General features: G+C 37.9%; 1 protein-coding gene across 4 annotated transcripts in view; it reads right to left on the bottom strand.

The window, feature by feature from the left end:
- Positions 1-528: 528 nt before the first annotated feature.
- The window catches only part of Aff2 (ALF transcription elongation factor 2), a 578,922-nt gene continuing 554,098 nt past the window's right edge, over positions 529-25,352 (bottom strand). For 3 of the 4 annotated variants that reach the window (XM_042268755.2, XM_042268756.2, XM_042268757.2), the window contains exons 15-20: positions 23,817-23,953; positions 18,590-18,661; positions 17,600-17,693; positions 15,672-15,724; positions 4,725-4,915; positions 687-1,989 (exon numbers count right to left, since the gene is read on the bottom strand). In XM_042268755.2, coding sequence (XP_042124689.1) covers positions 1,868-1,989; positions 4,725-4,915; positions 15,672-15,724; positions 17,600-17,693; positions 18,590-18,661; positions 23,817-23,953 — 669 coding nt within the window. In that variant the 3' untranslated portion in view covers positions 687-1,867. Of the gene's footprint in view, positions 1,990-4,724; positions 4,916-15,671; positions 15,725-17,599; positions 17,694-18,589; positions 18,662-23,816; positions 23,954-25,352 lie in introns of all 4 variants that reach the window. The other variant, XM_042268758.2, reaches the window with a different exon arrangement.

A 25,352-nucleotide genomic window follows, 5' to 3' on the forward strand; every position in this document is an offset into this window, starting at 1 on the left:
TGTGACTTCCATAGCTTTATTATACAACAAAGGGCCTTCAACTCAAATATGATCAGAGCAGAACTGGGGAAGTACCTAGCCTTTCCAATGAGAGTACAGAGTGATTGCCTGCTGTTCTTATCACAGAGCTGCATGACTCACTTTAGAAATCATACAAGTCTGCATCTTTCATGTACATATCTATTGTTTATCTGGTCATAACAGTGAACAGAATTCAATAACTTAGTAGATTAATGGTTACATGGAAATATATGCCAGCAGGCAATTACAAGAAACCAATGAATGCATAGTGTTTACTATAGCTGAAGAGTTTTTCTGGTGAGCTGGAAGACTGAAGATGTTATTTACAGGGTGATGTTTATAGACATAAGATGAATGTAGAGGATCAGAAGGAGAGATAGTCATAACTCATAAGGAAATGCTCCAAATTAGGTAAACTGTTGCAAAACTTCAGGAGTATTTCCAAAGATCCCAGGGTAAAGCACTACCCCAGGATTTTTGTGGGTTTTTTTTTTTTTTTTGGTTTTTCGAGACAGGGTTTCTCTGTGTAGCTTTGCGCCTTTCCTGGAACTCACTTGGTAGCCCAGGCTGGCCTCGACCTCATAGAGATCCGCCTGCCTCTGCCTCCCGAGTGCTGGGATTAAAGGCGTGCGCCACCACCGCCCGGCTGTGTTTTTTTTTTTTTTAAAGTTAGGTCTTACTTACAGAGTTAAGTGTTTTCTTTCAACTTTTCATGTAAATGATTTATACTAATATAAACTTTAATAAAAATCAGTGATTGTATTTTAGCCAAGAGCTCCTGAAAGAAATAATAAAAGAAAGGGGAAAGAAAAAAGAAGTTCTAGAAAATATAAAATATGGATAATATTTGGAAAGTCCAGATAGAGAGAATACAAGGAAATTAATTAATTCTAGGAATCGGTAACATGACTTTTGATTTCACAGATTTGATATGCAAATCTATCATAGTACTTGAAGGTAAGGATTTGCCTACTGGCTGCAAATGAGGCAGAAGCATGGATTTCTTTGAGGGACATCTTTCAGTCCAGTCTGATTCCTCAAGTCTAAGATGAATGTGTTATTTTGATAACTAAGATATGCATCTGCCAAACTGCTCCTTGAAAAGGGAGCTTTGCACAAATAATCCCAGGTGAGGAGTTAACCTAATGACATAAAGTTATCCAAATAAATATTACTCCTCCTTCTCACCATTAAAATAGTAGAAAAATAGGTAAACAGGAACAGGATGTTAACAAAAGAGTCTTCTGGTTGTGTCACTGCAAGAGTAGAATTCTTATGCTTGTATTTTTCTTGCTACTCTTCACTTTATACTGTAGTTAAAACATCCAATCTGTGGGGTTTGACAATGGAGATTCTCACCTGAAGATTTAGTCTGTGGGAAGTACAGATATTGTTTAGTCATGGATTCTGAAATACATTCTTTTCTGGACCCAAGAGTATAGTTTGGGGAATGGCTACTGCCAGAATCTCTGCAGGTCCCTTGTTCATGTGTATGTTAGACCTCTTGTTTGAGTTCTCAGGATCCTCTCATCATCACATGTGCTTCTCGTTCTTTGTTTTGAATCATGTGGACTAAAATCAATATTATAGGGATTTTCATTCCATAAAGCATAAAAATCATGAGATATGAGAAATGCATATCAAATATTGAAAAATAAAACATACATTTCTCTCAAGTTGTAGTGTCCACTAACAATGACTTCAGTTTTTCACAGATATCAAAAATGCATAAAAAAAACATAATGAAAGAGAACTTTCCCAAATGAGTGGAGTTCCACCAGTGACTATCAAGGCACTGGTAAAGGTAGGGGAATGGATGCTGATTCTAGAATTGGGAGAGCACCCACTACAACAAATGGGCATCGATGCGCAGCCAACACAGTCCCTGGCGAACGTAGCGGACAAGATTGGTCATGCTGCTGTGCTGGGTCAGAGGCCCCATCAGTGTATCCAGATCGCCAAAGAATTCTGAAAATCAGAGCAGTACTTGGTCAAGCCTTTATTTAACATCATGGAACCTATGCACCAGATTAAAAAGCTATAGTTAATACCACAATCATGTGGACACTGAAAGATTTATCCATTTGTTCATCAATCTATTCATCTCTTCCTTCATTCAACCAAAATTTAAAGGGCTTATTAGGCAACCAAGGTTATCTCTCTCTCTCATCTTTATGAAATTTATATATATTGTCTTTATTATGTGTGAATTACATATATATATATATATATATATATATTTGGTATATGTTTATTGAACTCCAAAAGTTTGACAATATAATGTTAGTGTTAGTGTTTAGTGTAACAAAACTCATTTAAATCTGTTAATTCATGCTAAGTAATTTTATCACTATATCCTTTCTCAAACAGCATGTTCTAAAAATGCATTACCATTCTACAGAATTTATATATATGGATACAAATTTCTGTAAATGTCTGAAAATATTCTATTTATGTAAAATGTACATAAATACATAAATGTAGTTGACTATTTTAAAGAATATATTTATATCTTATATATTACAGCTTTATTTTTTATGAAAACTTTCTTATGCAGTATCGGTCATGATAAGCATCATGATTTCTCTAATGCAAGAAGAATTTTATTTGTATGCTATTAAATTGAAAATATATTTTCTTTTGATCCAAGTGAACTGTTTTTTTTTCTGACTTTAATTGACAGAGTATAGAAAATGCCAGTGAACCTGAGCATCAATTATGGCCATTGTCATCCAGAGCTAAATAAATGTCTTGGAAGAATCTGAGGTAAGAAGTTTTGCTACTGATTTTATAGAGGTAGAAAATGACCTGCAAGGATCCAGCACGTGACAACTTGTACCACACTCCTGAGCATGATTACTTGGGAAATGGGATAGCCCTAAGGCTACGTTACTAACTACTCACCAGTGTGACAAGAATATCAGAATGTCTGCCTTGGGGGAGAAGTATATGTGGGAAAGGCTATATGATGTCTGAAAATTCCCTAGGTACCCCTTTGCTCCACTTGACTTGTCTGATACCTTGTCCACAAAGGGCTCACTGGCATTTGTTCTTGTTAGTTTCCTACAGGGAAGGCAGCCTCAGCCTTATACATGAAATCATACCTGTGCTGGATGAGAATAAGGAATCCAAATCCAGGGCAGGGGTGGGACTAGAGACTATCCTAAAGTGGCTGAGATGCTCTTCTGCCTTCTTGGAAATCAAATTCTATGCATGAATTACATGTACTTGATTGCTAAGCAAATGAAAATTCACTGAGCAAAGCATTTATTCTTTATGTTGTATGTAATATATTGGCTGCTTCTCCATGTATCAACTTCATTTGATTATGTGATACTTTTTAACCTGGGCAATGTAATAAAAGGAATTTCTGCCAACAAAGGAGTAAATTACTTCTGGCATCTAAAATATTTTATTTGGAAATGCTATACTGAGGAAAATATTAAAGAACTAGTCATTGTTGAATGAATGTCAGCTTTATGTGAGGTAAGATATGTTCTGAATATTCTGTGAAGAGCTGTCTTTGGCATTTTAAATTAGACTGCCAGTTCACCATTTTAATGACCACTTCAATGGATAAATATATGTAGCTGGGGCAGTTAGGGAGTAGGGCCTCTTGATCAAAGGGCAGAGAATAGCATCAACCATTTGGCATGTTTCAGCACCAGAACCTTCTGTAATAAGCTATCTGCAGCAGCAGGAGTGGGTGAGCAGTGACAGGGATAGAGGCTTTCTACAAAAACAACCAACACTGTCCATATCCGTAGCACAACTCTCTGTGAGAAGGTCTATGTCCATAGTTGTCTGATCTTTGGAAATTCACATAACTGCTCAGGAACTAGCAAAACCCACATCCACCCAAGCAACCTAGAATGTGGAGGAGGCTAATTGCTCCCCATTACTGGCCATATTTCTATTACTATAGTCTGCTTGTTACTCCTTTCTTGGTTGATTCTAATAGATCCCCATAAGTCCCTACCTTGTTTGCAACTGGCCATTCTGTAATTAGTGTGCTAGAGAGAGTCACAGCAAATGAATGGCCAGAGTAAAAGTGTGGTTTTGGATTTACTTCTCAATGATATTAGGTTGGTGAGGCTTTATTTTGAGTGTAAATGATGGCTAAGGTCAGAGATGGCAGCACAAGTCATCAATGATTAATTGACCTTTGTGAAACAGGGTCTACTTTGCATTTGTTCTGTACAAATCTCGTGTGTTCCCATAAATAGGACCCTGATCCCTCTGTCAGGATATAAAGAAATCCTAGCTGAGGTTTAGTTCTTAGTTGGAAATGAAAACTGTGTTGTTATATATTCATCTGAAGCTGATAAGTATAATGAAGTTACGTGACCTTTGTTCCACCTTACCTCTCAAAAAATAAACAGAAGCCAACAGGATCTTAATTTTTGAATCCCTCTTTTTGCCTTAGTAACTATTTCTCTATATTGATCCTTGTCGCTGAGTGTAATTCTGAAAATATCATGTGCTGATAAAAGTCTTAAAGGAGAATAAATATTTAGGTTTGAATCAGTCTAAATGTCAAAATAGGTCACTATGTTAGCCTTAAGCTAATTTCCTCTCACCTAAGACATAGAAATCAGAAGAATTAAATAATATAAGGCCATCAGGTACAAGGGACCTAGTCCTTCAAAGCACAAGTGACTGCATTCTCAACCTTAAGCAAAGAATAGAACAGATAATCATACCTTTATTGTCTCTTGTCAGTTTGTCAGCCATATCCCAGTGTTCATAGCCCCGAAGCACATTACTGGTAATATTGACATGGCTAGCAGCCATGTGGTGGATTCTCTGGGGGATGGTGACAGGACCATTGTTACAATTCCCCATTGCATTGATGGGAGAGACATTGTTTAGAGATACTGGGGATGGAGTATTCCTGGAGAACAGAAAGAGACAGGCCAAGTTAAATAGGCAGGGAAGAGAACTAGCAGGATTTTGGAGATACACAGCATGGAGTATCTCTTGTCACAGTGGAGTCTCTTCAGAATACCACTAGCCAGAGCAAAGTTTAGTGTGATAAAGATGCACAAATCTTCAATTAATGGGCCACATCTCATTGGTTCTTCTGAGACAAGATCCTATAGCTCTGACCAACATCATCATAGCTTTATTCCAAGGCTGTAGTATAGGGGGACCATATTGCCACATCAGATCTTATACCATTTGACTAACCCACCCAGGGCTATAGTGCTGGTCCTAGAATAAATCACCTATGTTCATTTTCTAACCAGAAACACTTAAGGTCACATTGTTTCTAACAACTAGACAGCCCTCTATGTACACTGCTGTTTTTGTTTTAAAATCGAGAGAGGAAGAGGGAAAGGAATACAGAGAGGGGGAGGGAAAGAGAGTTACTTGGGTGAATCTTTCTCTAACATTAATGCTTCTTACAAATGTAGCTCTGACTTTGAATATTTATGACATGTTATAGTCTTTCAGAGAAAGAAACAGCTCAAAGCTGTGATGCTTACTCTACTTCTTCAGAATGGCTACTGGCAGTCAGAAAACATGATGTGCAATATTGGATTTTCTTCAAAGTGTTTTGCAGAAACCACAGTGATAGTTCATCACAAATACAGTTGCCACAATAAGTCAATTGCACATTGTAAAAGCCCCTTAATGTGTAGCATTGGAGAAGTTATAAAGAAAAGTAAGACTTTGAATATCTGTTTAGGATTTTCTAAGATGTGTAAAGGAGATGGGCTGTTTGTTGGTGATTGTTTACCTTCATGCTGGTTTATAAAGAGGAGTCTTCAAAGTTCTTACTTTTGAGAGTTCCAGTGTTTGGACACATTTTTGGTGAATTCTTTAACATCAGTAACATCGTTACCTGTTGGCTACATGTATCATGGAGGTAATTTTTTTTTAGGACCTGAGCTTAGGATACTCTTGTAGGCTTGCTTAAAGACAAGCCTGAATGCATGAGCAGTCTCCTGTGGATGGCAGCAAGATCTGTGCACCATTCATAGGGAGCCTTTCTTCAGCCAATCTTTGAGCAACTTCCTAAACAGATGTATACACTTGGGCAGGACATTTTGAGGGAGTGAAAGAAATAGGCAGCAGTATGTGATAACATATTCCCATAGTTGCAAATACCTGAGAGGCTCAGAAGTGAAGATTGTTGAGGACAGGCATTTGAAACTAACTAACCTAGGCAACAAAGCCAGATCAAGTACAATGGAAAAAAGAAACCATCTTCAATAAATGGTGTGGCATAACTGGATGTCAACATATAGAAGATTGCAAATAGATCCATATCTATCACCATGCACAAAACTCAAGTCCAAGTGCTGAGAAGAAGGTATATTCTTTTGTGTTAGGGTGCAATGCCCTGTAGATATCTATTAAGTCCATTTGAGTCATAACATCTGTTAGATCCGTTATTTCTCTGTTAAGTTTCTGTCTGGAAGATCTGTCCACTGGTGAGAGTGGGGTGGTGAAGTCTCCCACTACTAGGGTCTGTGCTTTGATGTGTGGTTTAAATTTAGAAATGTTTCTTTTACATATGTGGATGCCCTTGTTTTGGGGGCATAAATGTTGGTGGATTTTTCCTTTGATGATTATGTAATGTCCTTCCTGATATCTTTTGATTGATTTTAGTATGAAGTCTATTTTGTTAGATATTAGGATAGCTATACCAGCTTGCTTCTTAAATCCATTTGATTGGAAAGTCTTTTCACAACTTTTTACTCTGAGGTATTATCTGTCTTTGAAGTTGAGGTGTGTTTCTTATATGCAGCAGAAGGATAGATTCTGTTTTTGTATCCATTCTGTTAGCCTGTGTCTTTTTATAGGCAAATTGAGTCCATTGGTATTAAGGTATATTAATGACCAGTGATTGTTAATTCCTGTTATCTTTTGGTGGTAGTGTGTGTGTGTGTATTTCCCTTTTTTGGGATTTGCTGCTGTGGGGTTATCTTTTGCCTGTGTTTTTGTGGATGCATCTAATTTCTTTAGGTTATACTGAACGTGATAGAAGAGAAAGTAGAAAGTAGTCTTGAACACATTGGCACAGGAGGCCACTTCCTAAATACAATACCAGTAGCACAGACACTAAAAGCAACAATTAATAATTGGGACCTCCTGAAACTATGAAGCTTCTGTAAGGCAAAGGACACTACATAAGACAAAATGACAGCCTACAGAATGGGAAAAAAATCTTCCCCAACACCACATCTGACAGAGGGCTGATCTCCAAAATATATAAAGAATTCAAAAAATTAGACATCAAAATATGAAACAATCCAATTAAAAAATGGGCTACAGAGATAAACAGAGAATTCTTAACAGAATAATCTCAAGTGGTTAAAAGACATTTAAGGAATTGCTCAACATCCTTAGTCATCAGGGAATTGCAAATCAAAACAATTTTGAGATACTGTCTTACACCTGTCAGAAAGGCTAAGATAAAAAACACTGGTAACAACTTATTTTGGAGGATGTGGAGCAAGGGGAACACTTCTTCACTGGTGGTGGGAATACACACACTTTGTAAATCAGTATGGCAGTTTAGCAGAAAATTAGGAATCAATCTTCCTCAAGACCCAGCTATACCACTCTTGGGCATATACCAAAGGAAAGCTCAATCACACAAGGGCACATGCCAAACTATGTTCATAGCAGCATTATTCATAAAAGCCAGAACCTGGAAACAACCTAGATGCTCCTCAAGTGAATAATGGATAAAGAAAATGTTGTACATATATACAATGGAGTACTACTCAGCATTAAAAAACAATGACATCATGAAATTTGCAGGCAAATGGATGGAACTATTAATTATAACCCTGAGTGAGATAACCCAGACTCAGAAGGACAAAAATGGTATGTACCCACTCATAAGTGGATACTAGAAATAAAGCAAAGGATAATCAGACTACAACCCACAGCACCAGAGAAGCTAGCTAACAAGGAAGACCCTAAAATGGTGCATGGATCACCTTGGAAGGGGAAATAGATGGGATCTCCATGTGTAAACTGGGGATAAGGGATAGGCATTGGAGGGTGGGGGATGAGAACATGAGGGAACAGGATGGTTTAAGCTGGAGCAGGGACAGTGTGGGAGAGCACTGAGGGAGACACCATGATGGGAGGAGACATCATGGGGATGGAGAAAGGCCGGGTGCTGGGGAAGTTCCCAGGAATCCACAAGGATGACCTCAGCTTAGACTACCAGCAGTAGAGGAGAAGGTGCCTGAACTGGCTTACCCCAATAATCAGATAAGTGAGTACCCTAACTGGCACAGCCATAACTGAATGAAATGTCAGAAGTCATAATGCCAGCACAGCTGTTTGACAAAAATCCAGCAATGCTGAGCCACATGATGGCTGCCATATCACCTTTGGTTTTCATCTCTACCTGTTGCATACTTGGGGCATTTTTCTTTATCTTTATCTTTTTCTTTTTCTTTTTCTTTTTTTTTTGTTTTTCAAGACAGAGTTTCTCTGTGTAGTTTTGCACCTTTCCTGGAACTTGCTTTGGAGAGTAGGCTGGCCTGAAACTCACAGAGATCCTCCCGAGTGCTGGGATTAAAGGCATGCACCACCATTGCCCAGCTTGGGACACTTTTAATATTTGTACAGTTTGGGGATGTTGGATTGATGGAAAATTCCTTATGAATCATTTATGCCTTCTCCCAGGAATGCTGCTTCTAAGCCCACCCAGGAAAGTCCTAAACTATCCCCCAAAACTTTGAGGGAGATATCCTTATCTACTTGAAGGTCTTCCTTATGCCTTGGAGGTTGTAACACATAAAGAAGCCAGAGGTCTCTTTATGAGGCTATGAGACATTCTTGAAACATCTGTCCCTGTACTTACACAGGAACAAGATATTCAAAACAATGTAAAATTTAAAAGGTCAACAAGATTCAGTGGGCTATAAGAGTCAGCCACAGTTCAGATTACAAGGCTCTTCCCACTGTACACTTAGATAATTACGTGGCATATAACTTTGCTCTACATAGAGACATATTGATGAGCAAAGTTTGGAGTGGAAAAATGATGAAAGTATGAGATGTTAGGACCTCCCTCTCTTAGAAGTTAGCTCATGTAGAGCCACTATAATGTCATATGACCAAGAAACAACAGAATGCCAGGATTAGACATATAGACAAATTCTATAAAGATATAAATGTGAACATTAATTGTATTATGCCAGAATTTGAATAATAACTGCAGCATCTTTAGCCTGAGGATTTTTTTCTGGGCATTCTGACCACTAAGAGTTAATAATACACTGCTTGAGGCATGGCAAAATGCTCAGGGTGATTGAAGATTTTGTTTTTGTCTAGTGTCCTTGAATCAACCAAAGTAACTAGCCTGAGCACAGCTGTCATATGCCTCTAGATTCTCAAAAATTGGGTCAAGGGGTTTATGAGTAAGAATGATAACTCTGTTTATTAATGATGTCAAAACTTGAGGCAAAATTATTGGAAATTATAACTCTGTTCTGTCATAGTTTATTAATGATGGATAAAGGATGAGCAAAAGGAAGTGAAACACATGTCCAAAAACAAAAATGATATGATCTATATTTTGGAACATCATGAATGTATCCATGCTAACTAAATTCTGTATAAATAAAGAAACACTCTGGCTGCTACTCAGTCAGGCTGGAAGCTTCTCCTGACCACTATGGCCTGGCTCATTTCCTTCCCCACTGACTCCTTACATCCTCAGACCCATCCACCACCAGGGATGGTTCTCAGCACCTAACTGTGATCATAGAGCCTTCATCCCATAACTGATGGAAGCAGATACAGAGAGCCACAGGCAAGTACCAGGCAGAGCTCCAGGAGTGCAGTGGAAGAGAGAGAAGAGGGATTCTGTGAGCAAAGGGCATCAAGATCATGATGGGGAAACCTACAGAGACAACCAAAACAAACTAGTAGGAACTTATTAACTTTAGACCAATATCTGTGGAGCCTCCATGGGACTGGACTAGGCCCAATGCATAAGCAAGTCAGTTGTGTAGCTTGATCTGCTTAAGGGGCCCCCTGGCAGTAGGATCAGGATCTATCCTTGGTGCATGAACTGGCTTTTTCGAGCCCACTACCTATGGGACACCTTGCACAGCCTTGTTGCAGGTGGGGGTGGGGGCTTGGATCTGCCTCTACTGAATATACCAGGCTCTGTGGACTACCCATGGGAGGCCTTACCTTTCTGGAGGAGGTAATGAGGTGAGTTGGGGGGAAAGGTGGGAGGGGCAGGAGGATCTGTGATTGGTATGTAAAATGAATAAAAAAACTCATTAATAAAAAAGGGGTAACAAAGAAGAAAGTAAAAACATAAACAACAGAAATGAAGCAGAACTATATTTAAGAGTCTACATGTTTGAAGAAACCTCTTTTCCACTGTAGAGCATGGTTACAGAGCCCTATTTTATGCTCCAATCCCTTACTAACTTCTATTATTAACAACTTTGCATCTCCAAAGTGGTTGTGTTTCTCAGAGTCTATGACTGCTCACAGCATAGAGGCATGTACATTTGTTTGAGAAATAGGTCACATATACCAATATGCTGAAGTGCTATTGACAAGTTCTGTGAAGAACTGTAGCTGAAATCCTTTTCTTCAGATACATAGAGATTGTGCCCACAGTCATGAGAGTCTGGTGTGTTACCAATGGAGTAGATCTTATGGTGTGTTCTGGTCATGGTAGAAAGGTAGATCTTCAAATTTGCTATGTATTTGTGTGGTCTAAGAACATGGGGTTTCTCTACCATGTTTATGATTTCTGCGATATTTTCCTGCTTTTCCATAGCCTGATTTAGTCTCAAAGCAATGATGGGATATGAGTATTCTCACACTAAGGAACATTAGCATGCAGGGCTACTTAGTGATATAAAAATAAAATTCTTTGTCCTCAAAGGTCTCACATTCTATTTTATAATCCTTTTCTTTAGTGACAGTCATTAAGTCTTAAATGTTAGTTTATGGCTAGAAATACATACTTTCTCATTTGTAATCTCTAGAGAAAAATGGCAAAGCTTTCAGGAGACACATATTGAAAAAGAAACTAGGTGCTAGAATCCTAAGATGCTAGGATTCTAACCCCATCTTACCACAAAATTGATATGTACCATTAAGCATGTCCATCTCCTTGGTGGGACTTACTTTACTACACTGAAATAACAGATTGGATTCATTGTTTTCTATCATGTCTGTAAGTCATAAGGAAAAAGTAAAACATGTTTCTTAGCCTCATGTATCTTGAAAACTAAAAATGATCGATTTCATAGAAGCAGCAAATAGAATCATGTTTAATACAGGCTAAGAAGGAGAAGATGGGATAATTTTAAAACTGGTCGAGAATCCAGTTATTTACACAGGAGAAATAAGTTGTAGAATTCTACACACAGTAGGGAAAGTGTAATTTTATAAGAAATTACTATATGTTTTTTAAGGAGAAGAATTCTAAGGTTATCAGCAAACAGAAGTAGTGCATATTTAGGAACATGAAATTCTGATTATCCTGATTTGATCATTACATATGAGATATATGCATCAGATCATCACATTGTACCCTTACTCTCTCTTGACCTCATGGGGCACAAGCTTCCTCCCATTTTTCCTTGCTTGGAATTCTTAGTTTCAGATATTTCATGATATGCTCTACCATCCTTTGCCAAAATTTATTCAAGATTGTGCCACTGCTTCTCCTCTTGCCCCAGAAAATTTTTTGACATCTTTATCTTGTTTCAGTTTCTTACATGCAATTAATCATAATCTAGACTTACATAATAAAAACTTTAAGAAAATGAAGACAGAAAGACCCAATATGCTCATGGATTGGTAAGATTAATATTGTGAAAATGTCCATCTTCCTAGAAGAAACTTACAGAAAAATGTAATCTCCACTGAAATTCCAACTTAATTGTTTATAACAATTGAAAAATATCTTAAATTTCATTTAGAAACACACACACACACACACACACACACACACACACACACACACACCAAAACAATCCTCAAAATAAAGGAACTGCTGGAAGTATCACCATTCCTGATTTCAAGTTGTAATACAGAGATATAGCAATAAAAATAGCATGGTACTGGCATAAAAATAGACACATTGATCAATGTCTGAATTAAGGACTCAGATATAAGTTTCCACACCTAGGGCCCCTTGAATTTTGACAAAGAAGCCAAAAATACACACAAGGAAAAAGGCAGCATCTTTAACTAATTGTGCTGGTCAGACTTGATAGCTATATGGAGAAGAATAAAACTGGAATATTGTATATTTTAATTATGTTTCTTTTGCAACAGAACAGAACACAAATGGGTACTAGGTATTTCATCCTATACTATACCACAGCATTCTAGAACATTGCCTGGCACATAACATGTGTTTAAAGAATATCAGTTGAATTTCCTTTTTAGTATCCACTATAAAATGCTTGGCAACATAGAGAACAATCTACAATACTATAATTGGTATTTGTAAAGGCACGGCTAGAGTGTTTGGTATACTATAGGTGCTTAGCAAATGAAACAGTGAGTGGCCTCTTATTTAAAAGAAACACTTAAGGGAGCTAGAAAGATGGTCAGTGGGTAAAATGCTTACTCTGTGAGCATAAGGAGCTGAGTTCAGAAACCAATACTCACTTAAAAAGCTAGGCATAATAGTTAGCACCCATAATTTCAGTGCTGGGAAGTGGTGATAAGTAGATTTCGAGGACTTATTAGCTAGCCAATTAGTGAGCTCCAGATGCAGTGAATGATTCTGTCTTAAAAAATAAGGTTTCAAGTAATTAGAAGAAGATAACTAATACTGATCTCAGGTCTCCATACATGTGTGTATATGCATATACATATGTATACATACATACACTACACATATGAACACACTATTTTAATAAAGGAGAAAAATCCATCATTCTTTGGCAATCCAGAGCAAGTGAAAAAGGTAAGTCCAGAATAAGATCTGTAATATTTTTGGGAGCAGAATTGGTTATGCCTTCTAACTTTAAAAGGTAATGATACTAATAACTGTGACAGCCCCAATAGCCACTGTTGTTTGATGCTGTTTTTGTTTGTTCCTCTGGGTCTACAAAGCCCAAAATAGGTATTATCTAGCTCTTCATAAAAAATATTCTTGCTAATCTTTCTTTACCCTCTAACAAGTATTTTTTTCTCTTTTCTCCAACTACTTCTCTGGACATTTTTTCAGTCTCAATAGAGGATAGTTCCCACAAATCTATTCTCAACTGTCTATTCTGTGAAGTAAATACAGACCTCATCTTAGGGTAGGGCCACCATCTTAGACTACCTGCTGTACTCAGTTCCAGAAAGGACTTCAGGAATGTACCATGACAACTCGAACAGATACAGCGCAGTATCCTCGTGCAAACAGTCTGTCTGCTGTTTGTGGCCCTTGAAGATATCTTGATAATCCTCCTGAGCAATCCAGACAATGCTGTTCAGTGGGTTGTGTTTCCCTGCCAAAAGTCTAACCCAATGGTTTCAAATGTGGTTTCGTGCCCAAAGTCTAGACCAATAGTTTCAAAAAAATAAAAATCACCTTGCCTCATATCCCTTCTACACAACCCAAGTTGCCAATTCCTGGCTTGTGTTTTTTCCCTACAAAAACTCTCTACACCTGGGCTCATGGCCAATACCACATTTCCTTCCATCTGCCATGTGGTGGCCCAAGTTGAACCTGAATAAAAGTAACCTTATATGCTTGCATCAGAAACCAGCTCCTTGGTGGTCTCTGAGGGCTTCATGAAATGGGTACAACAATTCATCTCTTCATGTATTTTCCTGTGATAGTCTCATGAAAGAGTAAAGTCGTCAGCAGCACCTCTAAGCAGTTTACTCCCCACTCACTAGCCAGGTATGGGGGCTTTTAAGTCAGGGGCACTCACACTGGAAGGTGCTATGAGGGTATGTTGAAGGAGCACACTATTCTTATTAATTGGGAAGCCAGGCTATCTAGTTTTGGCTTGAGATATGAATCCTTGTCTGGTTAAGCCCAAACACCCAAGCTCTTCCTACTGGTTTTGATAGGACTTTTGTTTATACTTGTAGCTTCCCTCCGCTGAACTTTGTTTCTCTATGGTACAGAGATCATGTGGAATTCATTTTGGTGATGCCATCTGCCATACAGGGCCTGGTGTGGAGCAAATGGATTTGAAATAGTTGCTGAATAAATGTGATGTCATCCCTGTGTGATTACTCAGAATTGCTTTATTTAAAGGCATGACTGTTAATGAAAGGGAGTGCAGAGTAAAGCTGCTTGAGAAGCATTTTGTGAGTCTTTTAATGTGATCTCACAAGCTTAGAATATTGTTCTTCCATTTCAGAAATAAAAGAAAATATTCCAGTGATTCTTTGCTAGCTGCTTACCTGATCTTGTCCTTACTTTATTTTGTTGTCAGAGAAAATAGCTTTCTCTGGGTCTCTCAGTGGTTATTTTTATTTTCTGAACTTCCAGAGAGAGAAACTGTCGTTCCTTTTTGTTCATTAAGAGTAAGACCTAATTCAACAATTGGAGTGGTGCTTCCTTTCAGTGCAGTAATTGAGCTAATGTGTAGTTTTTAATCTGTTCCCTCACTTTGAATGATTTTATGATCTCAAAGTAGAGTTCACTGGCCCACTGCTTTTGGAGTATACTTTGTAGATATTTAGAGAGTGACAAGTAGAGGCTATTTTATTCACGAGGAAGGCATTTTCTTCAGAGATGCAAGGTTTTTGAGATGATAAAAAAACGTCAAAAGCAGTTATAACAGGCTCATTGTGAATGTGTCCACTGACATCTACTTTTTCTTCCAATATTGGTAGGAAATGGGCTTGGAAGGGATGGGACACTTTTCAAACCAGAGGTGACATGGCTAGTCAGGAAAGTTAGAAAAGGCACACATTGGAGATGGAGTGGGATTCATAATTGCCCTCTTTAAGGATCATCTCCACTGTGACCCCAGTTGGCATAAGACCTTTCATTCAGAGGAAGCAGGGTAAATTGAGAAGAAGAGAGGTCCAGTTAGTTTAATCACTGAGATGTGTGAAGCCTCAGGTCTACAGCGAGAGTCTCCTTCAGACTCTCACTGTAGTGTTGTGAAGTCTGGGAGGTGGCTAAGCATATAGGGTTCTAAATTAGACTATAAGTCTGGGAATGACAATGAGGCCTTACATCAGCATCAGAGTACATCCTTTTTATATTTAGGTCAAGGTGTTTTACTATTGATATGAAAGTCTTGATGAAGAACCAGATAATCAGCTAAATAACCTTCACATTTTCAACTCTATTATGCCTTTCATTTTATTAAACATCATTTACCATATATCAATGGACATTTGATTGACTTTTCATTACCAAGTGAATCACTGACAAATCATTGCAGTAGATTTAACTTTATCCACCTCCCAGAAATGGCATGTGGTTTGTTATCTCATTAGCAGATATTTTATGGCCATAATTTAGCTTACATATCTTTAAGGAACCACATCATTTGAAACTTTTCTGTCTCTCCATCAGCTGGAGCCTGGCTAGAATTTTGTGTGCAAAAAAAAAAAGACTGCCATCTTGAAATTGTCCTTTACTCTTGAGCAATCAATGCAAAATATGTGGGGTCTATTCAGTCATTCGTTTTCATGAAAAAGCAATTCTTTGGTAGGATACTTACTTTTCATTGCCTACCCAAGGAGATGGTATCTGAGCAACTTTTGAAGCATTTTGCTGAAAGAGAGAGAGAAAGAGGGGGAAATAAGGACATCTATTTTGTGTTTATTAATTCAGAAACAGATGTAAGTGTGATTTAGAGTACATTAATATTGATTGCAGCATTTTGGAATGCAGAACTTGGATGTATGTGCACATCAGCACACTACGACGCACACTCAATGAAAATAGCTGGTTAGGATAATTAGTGGGCTCCAATCAGGACCATGAAAGTTACTTGATGAAAGATCTTATATACTAAGGGGCCCAGTGAAATCAGACTCAGTTCTCCAAGAAGTGGTTTAATTATCCACATCTGAAATTTATTCTGCAAAACAAGCCCTTCAGAGTACAAGTAAGCTTTTCACCTTTAACTTTAGTTGCAAACTTTCCCCATGGGATACAGGTTTGACTATAATATCTGATATCCAAGGAAGATGTCACAAACAAGTAAGACATTTTTGTTTGCTTGTTCATTATCAGGATTCATTGTGATTTGTGGTCTTTACATGCAAATTTTCATGGCTAACCATTTTCTGTTTAGCAATGCAACTGGTCCAGGGCTGCATTGCAAAGGAAGTTGTGATTCAAAACCTCCTCTTGTTTCTCTGACAGAATCTAGATGATTTAAAGTGCTGGCTTCCTGGGGTGGGGTGGGGTGTTGTTGTTTTTGTTGTTTTATTTTGTTCTGTTTGTTTGTATCTGACCAAACCCTTGTGGATAAGAGAAAAACTTGATATTCAGCACAACACCACCCTAACAGGGCAAGGATCAAGCTCTTTGTGATAGGAGTCTGAGTCAGGTCTGCTCTTGGCAGTTGTAACCAGGCTGTTGGTCTTCTACTGCCTTCTGGCCTCCAGTCCAGCCTCCTTTGTAAAAGGAGTATTTGAGAGGGAGAGTCAGCATTTTCTGGAGTCCAGTAGGAATTCAGTGTTGCCCTGATGTCACGGAAAGCTGGACATAGTATGCATTCTGAAGACTTGATTCCATTTTAAACCAAATGAGCACAACACATTCACTGGCAGATGGATTACTTGTATCTGTTTGATGTTTTCCAATTCCCTGACAGGACACAGAGGACGGATATTAGAACAGTGGCTATCAGTGAGATGACAAAGCCAGCAGCATGAGAATTACTTGGAAACTTTCTAGAAATGTACATTCTCAGACCATAGCCCAGGACACTTGTTTGGGGGATGGGACCCAACACTCTGATTTTATGGATCCTCTAGGGATTTTAGATGTCCAGTGAAATTTACAATCCATCTTTCTACAGTTTACTGTGGGAAAGTAGATTTAAGGAAGGACTGGGGAACTATTGTATGTGATCCCTTTTCACCCACATGAGCACTAGCTTTATGGCATTATATCCACACCACATAGTAACTAGGGATCTTGCTCATGTTCCCAGATGAGTCACAGTATTATCATTCAGACATACACTAGTAGTCACAGGATATTTGCTACAATGTCATGATGTGGTTCACTTCAGACAACTCAGACAACAGTTAGGTGCAGTGTGGCCAAGTGGTCTCATGTGCTTGGCAAAAAGCCATTTTCCTCTGAGAACAGGCCAAAGGAAAGGAGCAGTAAACCACCTCAATTCTAAGTTATGGCCAATGTTATCAGACAAAAGCCATATTGGAGCACAGAGTAGCCAAGTCTAGTATCAGGCTCTTGCTTGGATTTTTATGTGGGTTCATTCCCAAATATTGGCATTGCATTTTGTGGTTACCCCTCTTATTTGTTTGTAAATTAGAACATAAAAACAACCTCAGTTCACTGAAGGATGACTTTGTCCATTTGTTTCCTTTGATAACCAACAAAATCAAATGCCTTAAATGGAAACCACAGCACTCCATGGTTTCCCAAATCATACAAAATAAGGATTACCTTAAAATATTCCATTAGTGATCTGGAGTACTTCATAGCATGATCCTTCTTCAGTTTAAACATCCTCAAATAGAGAAGTGACAAGCATCGGTAGCTGGGTGAGGATAAAAGGATTAAGTTAGCAACAGTGCTTCATGAAGACTATATACTGTTAAATATACAAATTCATATTTTGCAGTGACTCATTTAATCTGTTTGAGGAACATGTGTAAATAAAGACACTTTTAACAAATGTAAGTACAATTATTAAAATCTCATTTTGATAAGGGTATAAATTGAGGGGGAGAGTAGATGTTTCGTCAGTGACTGAAGAAATCCATTAGTTATCCTGCAATGGTTCCCCGGAAAGCCAGAATAATGATCTGAAGTAAGCTGCTTAAATTGATGTGGAGTGTTCATATACCACTGCAGCATTTCAGCAGTTTTCTTTTTTAATTTTTCTTTTATGTATTTAATTTTTTTTCATTGTACATACCAACCACAGTTCCCCCTCCCATCTCTCTTCCGGCTCCCCCTACCTGCCTCCCCACCCCACCCCACCCCTATCCCCTGCTCCAAAAGGGTAAGGCCTCCCATGGGGAGTCAGCAGAGCCTGGTACATTCAGTAGAGGCAGGTCCAAGCCCCTCCCCCTGCATCAAGACTATGCAAGGTATCCCATCATAAGTAATGGGCTCCAAAAAGCCAGTTCATGCACAGGGGATGGATCCTGATCCTGCTGCCAGGGAGTCCCTTAAGCAGATCTGGCTATACAACTGTCTCCTTTATGCAGAAGGCCTAGTCTGGTCCCATGCAGGTTCAACAGCTGTCAGTCTAGAGTCCGGGAGTTCCCATGAGCTGTTTAGTTATCTCTGTAGGTTTCCCTATCATGATTTTGACCCTCCTTGCTCATATAAACCCTCTTCCTCCTCTTGGACTGGACTCCTGGAGCTCGGCTTGGTGCCTGGCTGTGGATCTATCAGCAGTTTTCTTGTGGCCTCCTTGGAACTCACCATAATACTGCTAGCTTTTTGTCCCCATCAGAAGCTAAGGGGCTTGCAAAGTTCTTCAGCCTCATTGCATACCTTTGAAGAAAAGAAGAAATACTCAAGTGGGATCTTGGACTTTCAAAATTCTGATTACCTCTCTACTTTTTCATAAAGTAGAGGACAGATTGGTTCTTTCTTAAAACCATATACAAAAGAATGATGCACACAGAATAATGGAACCTGACATGACATCAAGAACTGAACTCTATGAAAGCCAGTTTAATCATGGGTTCATGTTCTAGAATAATACTTCAGAATTTCCATGAGTTTCTGATTATGTATAAATGCTGCCTGGCAAAATATTGTTTCTATGAGCTTGCTAGGTAAACAATATTATTGATTTTATATGCAAGGTAGGCAAATATGTCAGTTCCCTTTTTGACAGATAAGACAATAATAAAGAACTATGTCTGACATTGAGTAGGGAGACCTCAATCAGGTAAAAATTATTTTCTAATGTATCAAGTTTTGTGTATGTTCTTTTAAAAAATGTGTGCATGCATATTTGGTGTGTGTGTGTGTGTGTGTGTGTGTGTGTGTGTGTTAAAAGACTGAATTCACAGCATTTCAAAGTCTAAGCAACCCTACTTCAAGGGGCTTGTATGTTTTGCCTTTCCATTTTTGTTGATTGTCACTGTTCCATGCTACAGTGATAAAAGATAAAGTAGTTCTCTTTTTTCCTTCTATTTGAGCACATCTCATTCTGAGCATTCAGAGTCTTGAGAAATCAATTCATTGCATAAAATCATTGTCTGAACTTTAATGTGATTTCACAGGTACTTATAGTAGAATAAGTAATTGAGTTCACTGTGGCAGAAAAAAAAAATGAAGTACATGTGCAGGCTGTCTGGGTTAGCCCTCATTTATGGGAGGTGATAGAGAGTCTATTGTGTCCTCTTACTTGCCACTTACAACAGCCTCTCCAGAGCACAAGGGGCTCTGGCTCATCCCCACTCAAGACTGCATTTCCTCAGCATGCTCTCTGCCTTGCTTTCATGGTAACTTCTCAAAATCTGTTGAGTGAACATTTTCAGCAATGGGACTTACATACTTGATGCGGGTGCTTTTTGTTGTTACAATGGCCAGAAGTGGTATTTTTTATAATGTAATATATCTACCTTTCTTTGACAGTTTGGATTGCTGAAAAGTCAAGTCATTGTGGTGTATTCTTGTTTTCACAAATAGATTTCTTTTGTAGGTCCCCAGGTCTCAGAACAACTTTAATTATTTGAAAGAAAAAGCAGGAGTCTGTCTCTATAACCAACAGGGAAGAGAGCAATAAAAATCTCTTCCATATAATATTGTACTACTAAACACTATATTCATATTGCAGTCATCATCTAATTGCAACCACATTTGAAAGTGACTCAATAGTGGATTTTCAATTGCTGAAATGGGCCTGAAGACCTAGTTCATTTCAACTCATTTTATTCCCAATAGAAATTCCTCTCAATAAAAAAATATGCACATCACAGAAAATATGAAAAATAAAAAAATATAGAGAACACAGAAATGAGTTCACACAGAATTCGGGAAAATCTGAAATGAAAAAAAATCCTTGGTGAAATCTGATGAAATCCACGTATTATGCCAGTGCTAGTGTCCTGGTTGTGATTCTGAACTTTAGCTACAGAGGTTGTTACCATGGTAGAAAGTTTGGTGAATGGTACACAAGAATTCTTTTTATAAGCTCCTACAATTGCATACGAATCTTTAATCACCTCAAAATCAAATTTAAAATAGTGACTTTAGATAAAATGCCAATACATTCTCCATTGACTTTAACCAAGATTCCACCAAAATGTGTATCTGTCAGTACTAATATATCATGGAATGAAAAATTAGAGTTATTTTACAAATAAGGAAGAAATATTTTTGGAATATTTAAGGAAGACTTTAAGGAAGAATTACTTAATGATTCACTTCATGCTTTTACCACAGAATTAAATTTGGTGTCTAGGTCATGAATTTTAAGAGTTTTTATTCTTATGAATGAGTATGTCTGTGCAAGTTTATGTGCATCATGTGCTACATGCAGGGAACCCACAGAGGCCAGAAGAGTGTGTTGAAACCCCTAGAACTGGAGCAATACACAACTGTGAGCCTCCGTGTGTGTGCTAGAAACAGAACCTGGGTCCTTTGCAAGAGCAGCAAGTGCTCTTAATTGTTAAACCATCTCTACAGCACCTGCTTGTGTACTTTTCGAAGACCATATGTTTTCCTTAGAAAGTAATAAGAAAGAAAAATTTGTAGAGAAGGAAAACACCCCTAATATCACCCTTTCACAATTATAGCTACAACCTTATTTCCTTCCACTTTGATTTAGATGCATGCACATTTTTTCATATTGTGAATTGTAGATAATTATGCAGCATGATTGAAGTGTTTTGAAGGACTGGAGATCAAATCCAGGGCCTCCCACATGATAGGCAAGCATCTACGATTGAGCTCCGGCCTTGATTTTACATTAATATGATTTCACATTTTCACTGTTTAGACTTTATTATTATGTGTCAGTGGCTGCAAAGTATTTTTGAATGTTCTATGATATAATTAATGACTTTTCTATTGCTATTTTTGTTACTTTTAATTGAGTGTTTTTATATACATATATATATAAATACATATGTATTTGTATATTCTACTCATATATTATGCTTTTCTTTTTTTCCTTTGTTTTATCATTCTGTCACTCTACTGTTTTATTTAGTAGACTGTAACTTTCAGATCAACATTAACTTTCCTGGAGTTGCTGCCGTGTCTTCTTTTGAAGCTATGCAGTATTTTTTTTGGGAGGGGGTGGAGAGGCAGGGGTTGGTTGTTTTATTCAAAAAATGAAAAGTATAATAATAATTCTCCATTGTTGAAATCCTGTGTCCAGAGGTATAAATTTTAGCTCATGTGGCTTTTTTTGTATAATGCCAAATTGTTTGCAATTTTCAATGATGAATTTCTACTCTCATCAGCAGTACAAGAGAGTCCTACAATATGATTTCCTTCTATCTCTTTTTAAATGAGAGGTATTAGCATTGTAACATTTTCTTGTTAATGTAGCATACATTGTTTAAATTTGCATATTTGAGTGATTCAAGGAACACAAATTGTTCATTGTTCATTAACTTTTGCCATCAATTTTTTTTTTTTTTTTGGTTTTTTCGAGACAGGGTTTCTCTGTGTAGCTTTGCTCCTTTCCTGGAGCTCACTTGGTAGCCCAGGCTGGCCTCGAACTCACAAAGATCCGCCTGGCTCTGCCTCCCGAGTGCTGGGATTAAAGGTGTGCGCCACCACGCCCGGCTGCCATCAATTTTATATTATACTTTTTCCAAAATGCTTATCGTATATAACTTCAAAAATTGTAAGTATTCTTGACTGAGAAGTCAATTTCCCCTTAAAAGCTACCAAAAAGTTGTGGCAGTGATAGCTTCCACAGTACATAAAATAAGCTGAAGAGGAATATTTTCCATATTCTTGTGCCTATGTCTTGGAATAGCTCCAAGACAAAGATGGTTGAATGATCCAATGGATAAGGTTGTATCTTTCCTTGAAATCAACCTTTGTTTATTACTCTAACCAAAATTTCTGATAGTAATATATGAAGAGAAAGTTGTATAAAGGTAAAGTAATTGGAATAAGAGAAGGAAGGGAGGAAAAGACAGGATGTGCATTTTCTTTCATATACAGAAACTAGATTTAATTACAAACAAATTAATTACAAGTATTTGTTTTGTTTTTGTATGTTATATTACATAACATGAAAGGTAAAAGAGCATTGTTTCAGAAGAGGAAAGGAACTAGCTAGAAGGATAAGGGAAAAGGCAAAAGGGAAGGAGGTAGGGGCAATATGAGCAAAGTACCATGAGATCTGTATGAAAATATAATGAAAGGTCTTATTTTGTACATTTACAAAAAATTAATTAAAAAAAAACCTTCAAATCTATGATTTTTATAATAGTTCTCCACTTTTGCTCTTTGAAATACTTTCTTTGGGAAATTCTCAAGGTAAGTCTGTCCAATGTTTGTTTGAAGGGTTCTGTGCAAATATCTGAAGCTATTTAACAGTTTATGTAGAAAAAAGTATGACAGTAAAAAGCAAGCTTTGCCTTGCTAAGAAATGGAACTGGCAGGAACAGAATACAAGAACTTCTCAAATAAAGAACTACTAACTCAGCTGAATTAATTTGGTGATTGTTGGATATTGCTCAGTAGTAGAGTACTTATGTAGCAAGAACAGGGTATAGGTATCATTCATCCTCAATATAAAATATGATTATTTTGTCCATGCAGTGAACTATGGCACATGTCTACTCTTTAGGGAGAGGATAAATTCCTTTTCTAAGATTTTCAAATCACTGGAAAATAGTAGAGTGAGTATTTCTTCTTCTACTTCCTTTTTCTTTTCTTTTTGATTTCCAGTTAATTTAATTCAACCTAGACATCAGAAATTTTCATTAAATAGATGAATACAATAATATATAGTTAATATGTCTTCCACTATCTTCCTCTTTTCTTGATCTTCAGCCCTACCAACACTGCATCTGAATTTCTTATTTCAGATGCAAGAAAATTCTTCTATACACTTATTACATTAAATACTGATTTTGAGTTAGAACAGTATCTCGTTCCAATGAAAAATAATGTCTTATTTATTTATTTGTTGTTATATATATGCAACAGTCCATGTCTGGAGGTCAAAAAACAACTTGCAAGAGTCAATTCTTTCCTTTCTGTATGCGAGCCCTTGTCATCAAACTCAAGTTGTCAGTCTTAGCAGCAGTCACCTTTACCCAACAGAGACATCTTGCCAGTCTCTCCTTCCTTTTATAATAATCCAAACAGAAGGCTTTAGAAAACATGGCTCTTAATAGAAATCTGGAGAGTACTAGTTTGTTTTGAAAAGGCAAGTTAATGCCACATGATAAAATGATTATACTTTACTTTCACCTGTGACATCTTAATTTTAATTTAATGAACATTACAAATTATCAGACTCACATTATAACCTTTGAAGGGGATAATTTATAAAACAGTGTCCATCTATTATAAATAATCTATGGCATTAATAAAATGGCAGGAACTAATTATAGCCTTTGGGCATATTAATTGTAGAAATTATATTTAAGCAAAAATCATTAACAGCTTCTAATGCTATATAAAATTACATTGGGAATATGACTCTAGGAAAACAATTTACCTGAGGAGCTCCACAGTCTCAGAATACATGGTATATGGAGACTTTGCTTCCAGAGGATCACGTTCCATGGCATTGCCACATTCAGTAAAGGAGAGGGCTGCATCAGCATAATTCACAGCTTTGCCAAATTTCTCAAACTGAAACAGGAAAATGACTGTGAGCATGATAGTCTTTGTTCACCTTCATATAAAGGAATCATTCACAACTGTTAGTACTTTTGTCCCCATTCCCCAGGGAACACTTCTCATTAGACAGAGGTATTTTGGGTAGTTACCACTGAGGATAGGAGGCACCTAGTAGACTGAGACTAGAGATGCTTCTGAGCATCCTAAAATGCAAGAGACAGCCTTTGCAATGGAGAACTAGATGCTCCAGACGTTCAGCTTAGAAGCCCTGACATGGAGAGAGGACAGTGTGTAAATGGATATTAATGATGATGGAACTGGTTTTATGCTCTATTGCCCTGACGCTGTGGCTGGCTGAAAAAAAAAGACAAATGTACCTGAGGCATCAAAATGGATTATAGTACCATTGTTAATGTTCCCATCATATTTGGGCCATCCAGAATCTAAATGAATACCTTGACTAGTTCCGATGGTGATATTTTAATTGTACTGAAATGTGATTTTATTTGTATATTAATAAATAAAGTTGCCTGGGGATCAGCGCTAATAGCAAGCCATAGCAGAGCTGGACGTTCATGGCACATGCCTTTAATCCCAGCACTTGGTAGGCAGAGCTAGGTAGATCTCTGTGTGGTCAAAGATACAGCCAGCATTGGAGACACATGCCTTTAATCTCAATATCATAGAAAACCTGGAGGGCTGTAATTCAGGCAGTTATGATTCAGTCATGTGGTTGGGTTTATAACCAATGAGAAGGCAGAACAGAAAGTCTATATAAAGACAAACAGACAGGAAGTAGGTCTCTTTCAGAGAGGTCTATTGGCTGAAGAGGCTAGCTGTAGCAGGCCAGTAAGGCTCTTAACTCTATTCTCTTGGCTTTCTTCTTTGTATTGGTTCTGTGTTTCTTATTTAATAAATGGTTGGTTACATCTACATTTGGAGCCCAACGTGACAAGAATTCATTAAAAACCACTTGACTTGGCTTGCTTGCAGGTCCGGTTTCCCTAGCCCAGGCAGCCGGGTCCCTAGCCCAGGCCCAAGTTGGCTTGGCTTCAGGATAGACTGACTGTAGCCCAAGGCAATTAGCTGCAGTTGGAGCTACTTGCTTAAAGCCAGTGCTACAAACAACTCAGGGCTACCCTGCCGAACAGGGCCCCTGCCTGCAAAGACAACACACATGGTCAGAGCTTAAGAAAGCCAGAGCCAAGGCTTGACTCTGCTCAAGAGGGAACACGTGGCTGGATTTAAGCTTTAGCCAGACCTTGTGGCTATGCTTTCTTGCATTCTCTCTCTCTCTCTCTCTCTCTCTCTCTCTCTCTCTCTCTCTCTCTCTCTCTGTCTCTCTCTCTCTCTCTGGATTCACACCTCGAACACTAGGTGGCTGTTTTGAAATTCCCTCAGATTTCCACTG

The sequence above is a fragment of the Peromyscus maniculatus genome, chromosome X (genome assembly GCF_049852395.1).
Source record: "Peromyscus maniculatus bairdii isolate BWxNUB_F1_BW_parent chromosome X, HU_Pman_BW_mat_3.1, whole genome shotgun sequence".
Taxonomy (NCBI): Eukaryota; Metazoa; Chordata; class Mammalia; order Rodentia; family Cricetidae; genus Peromyscus; species Peromyscus maniculatus.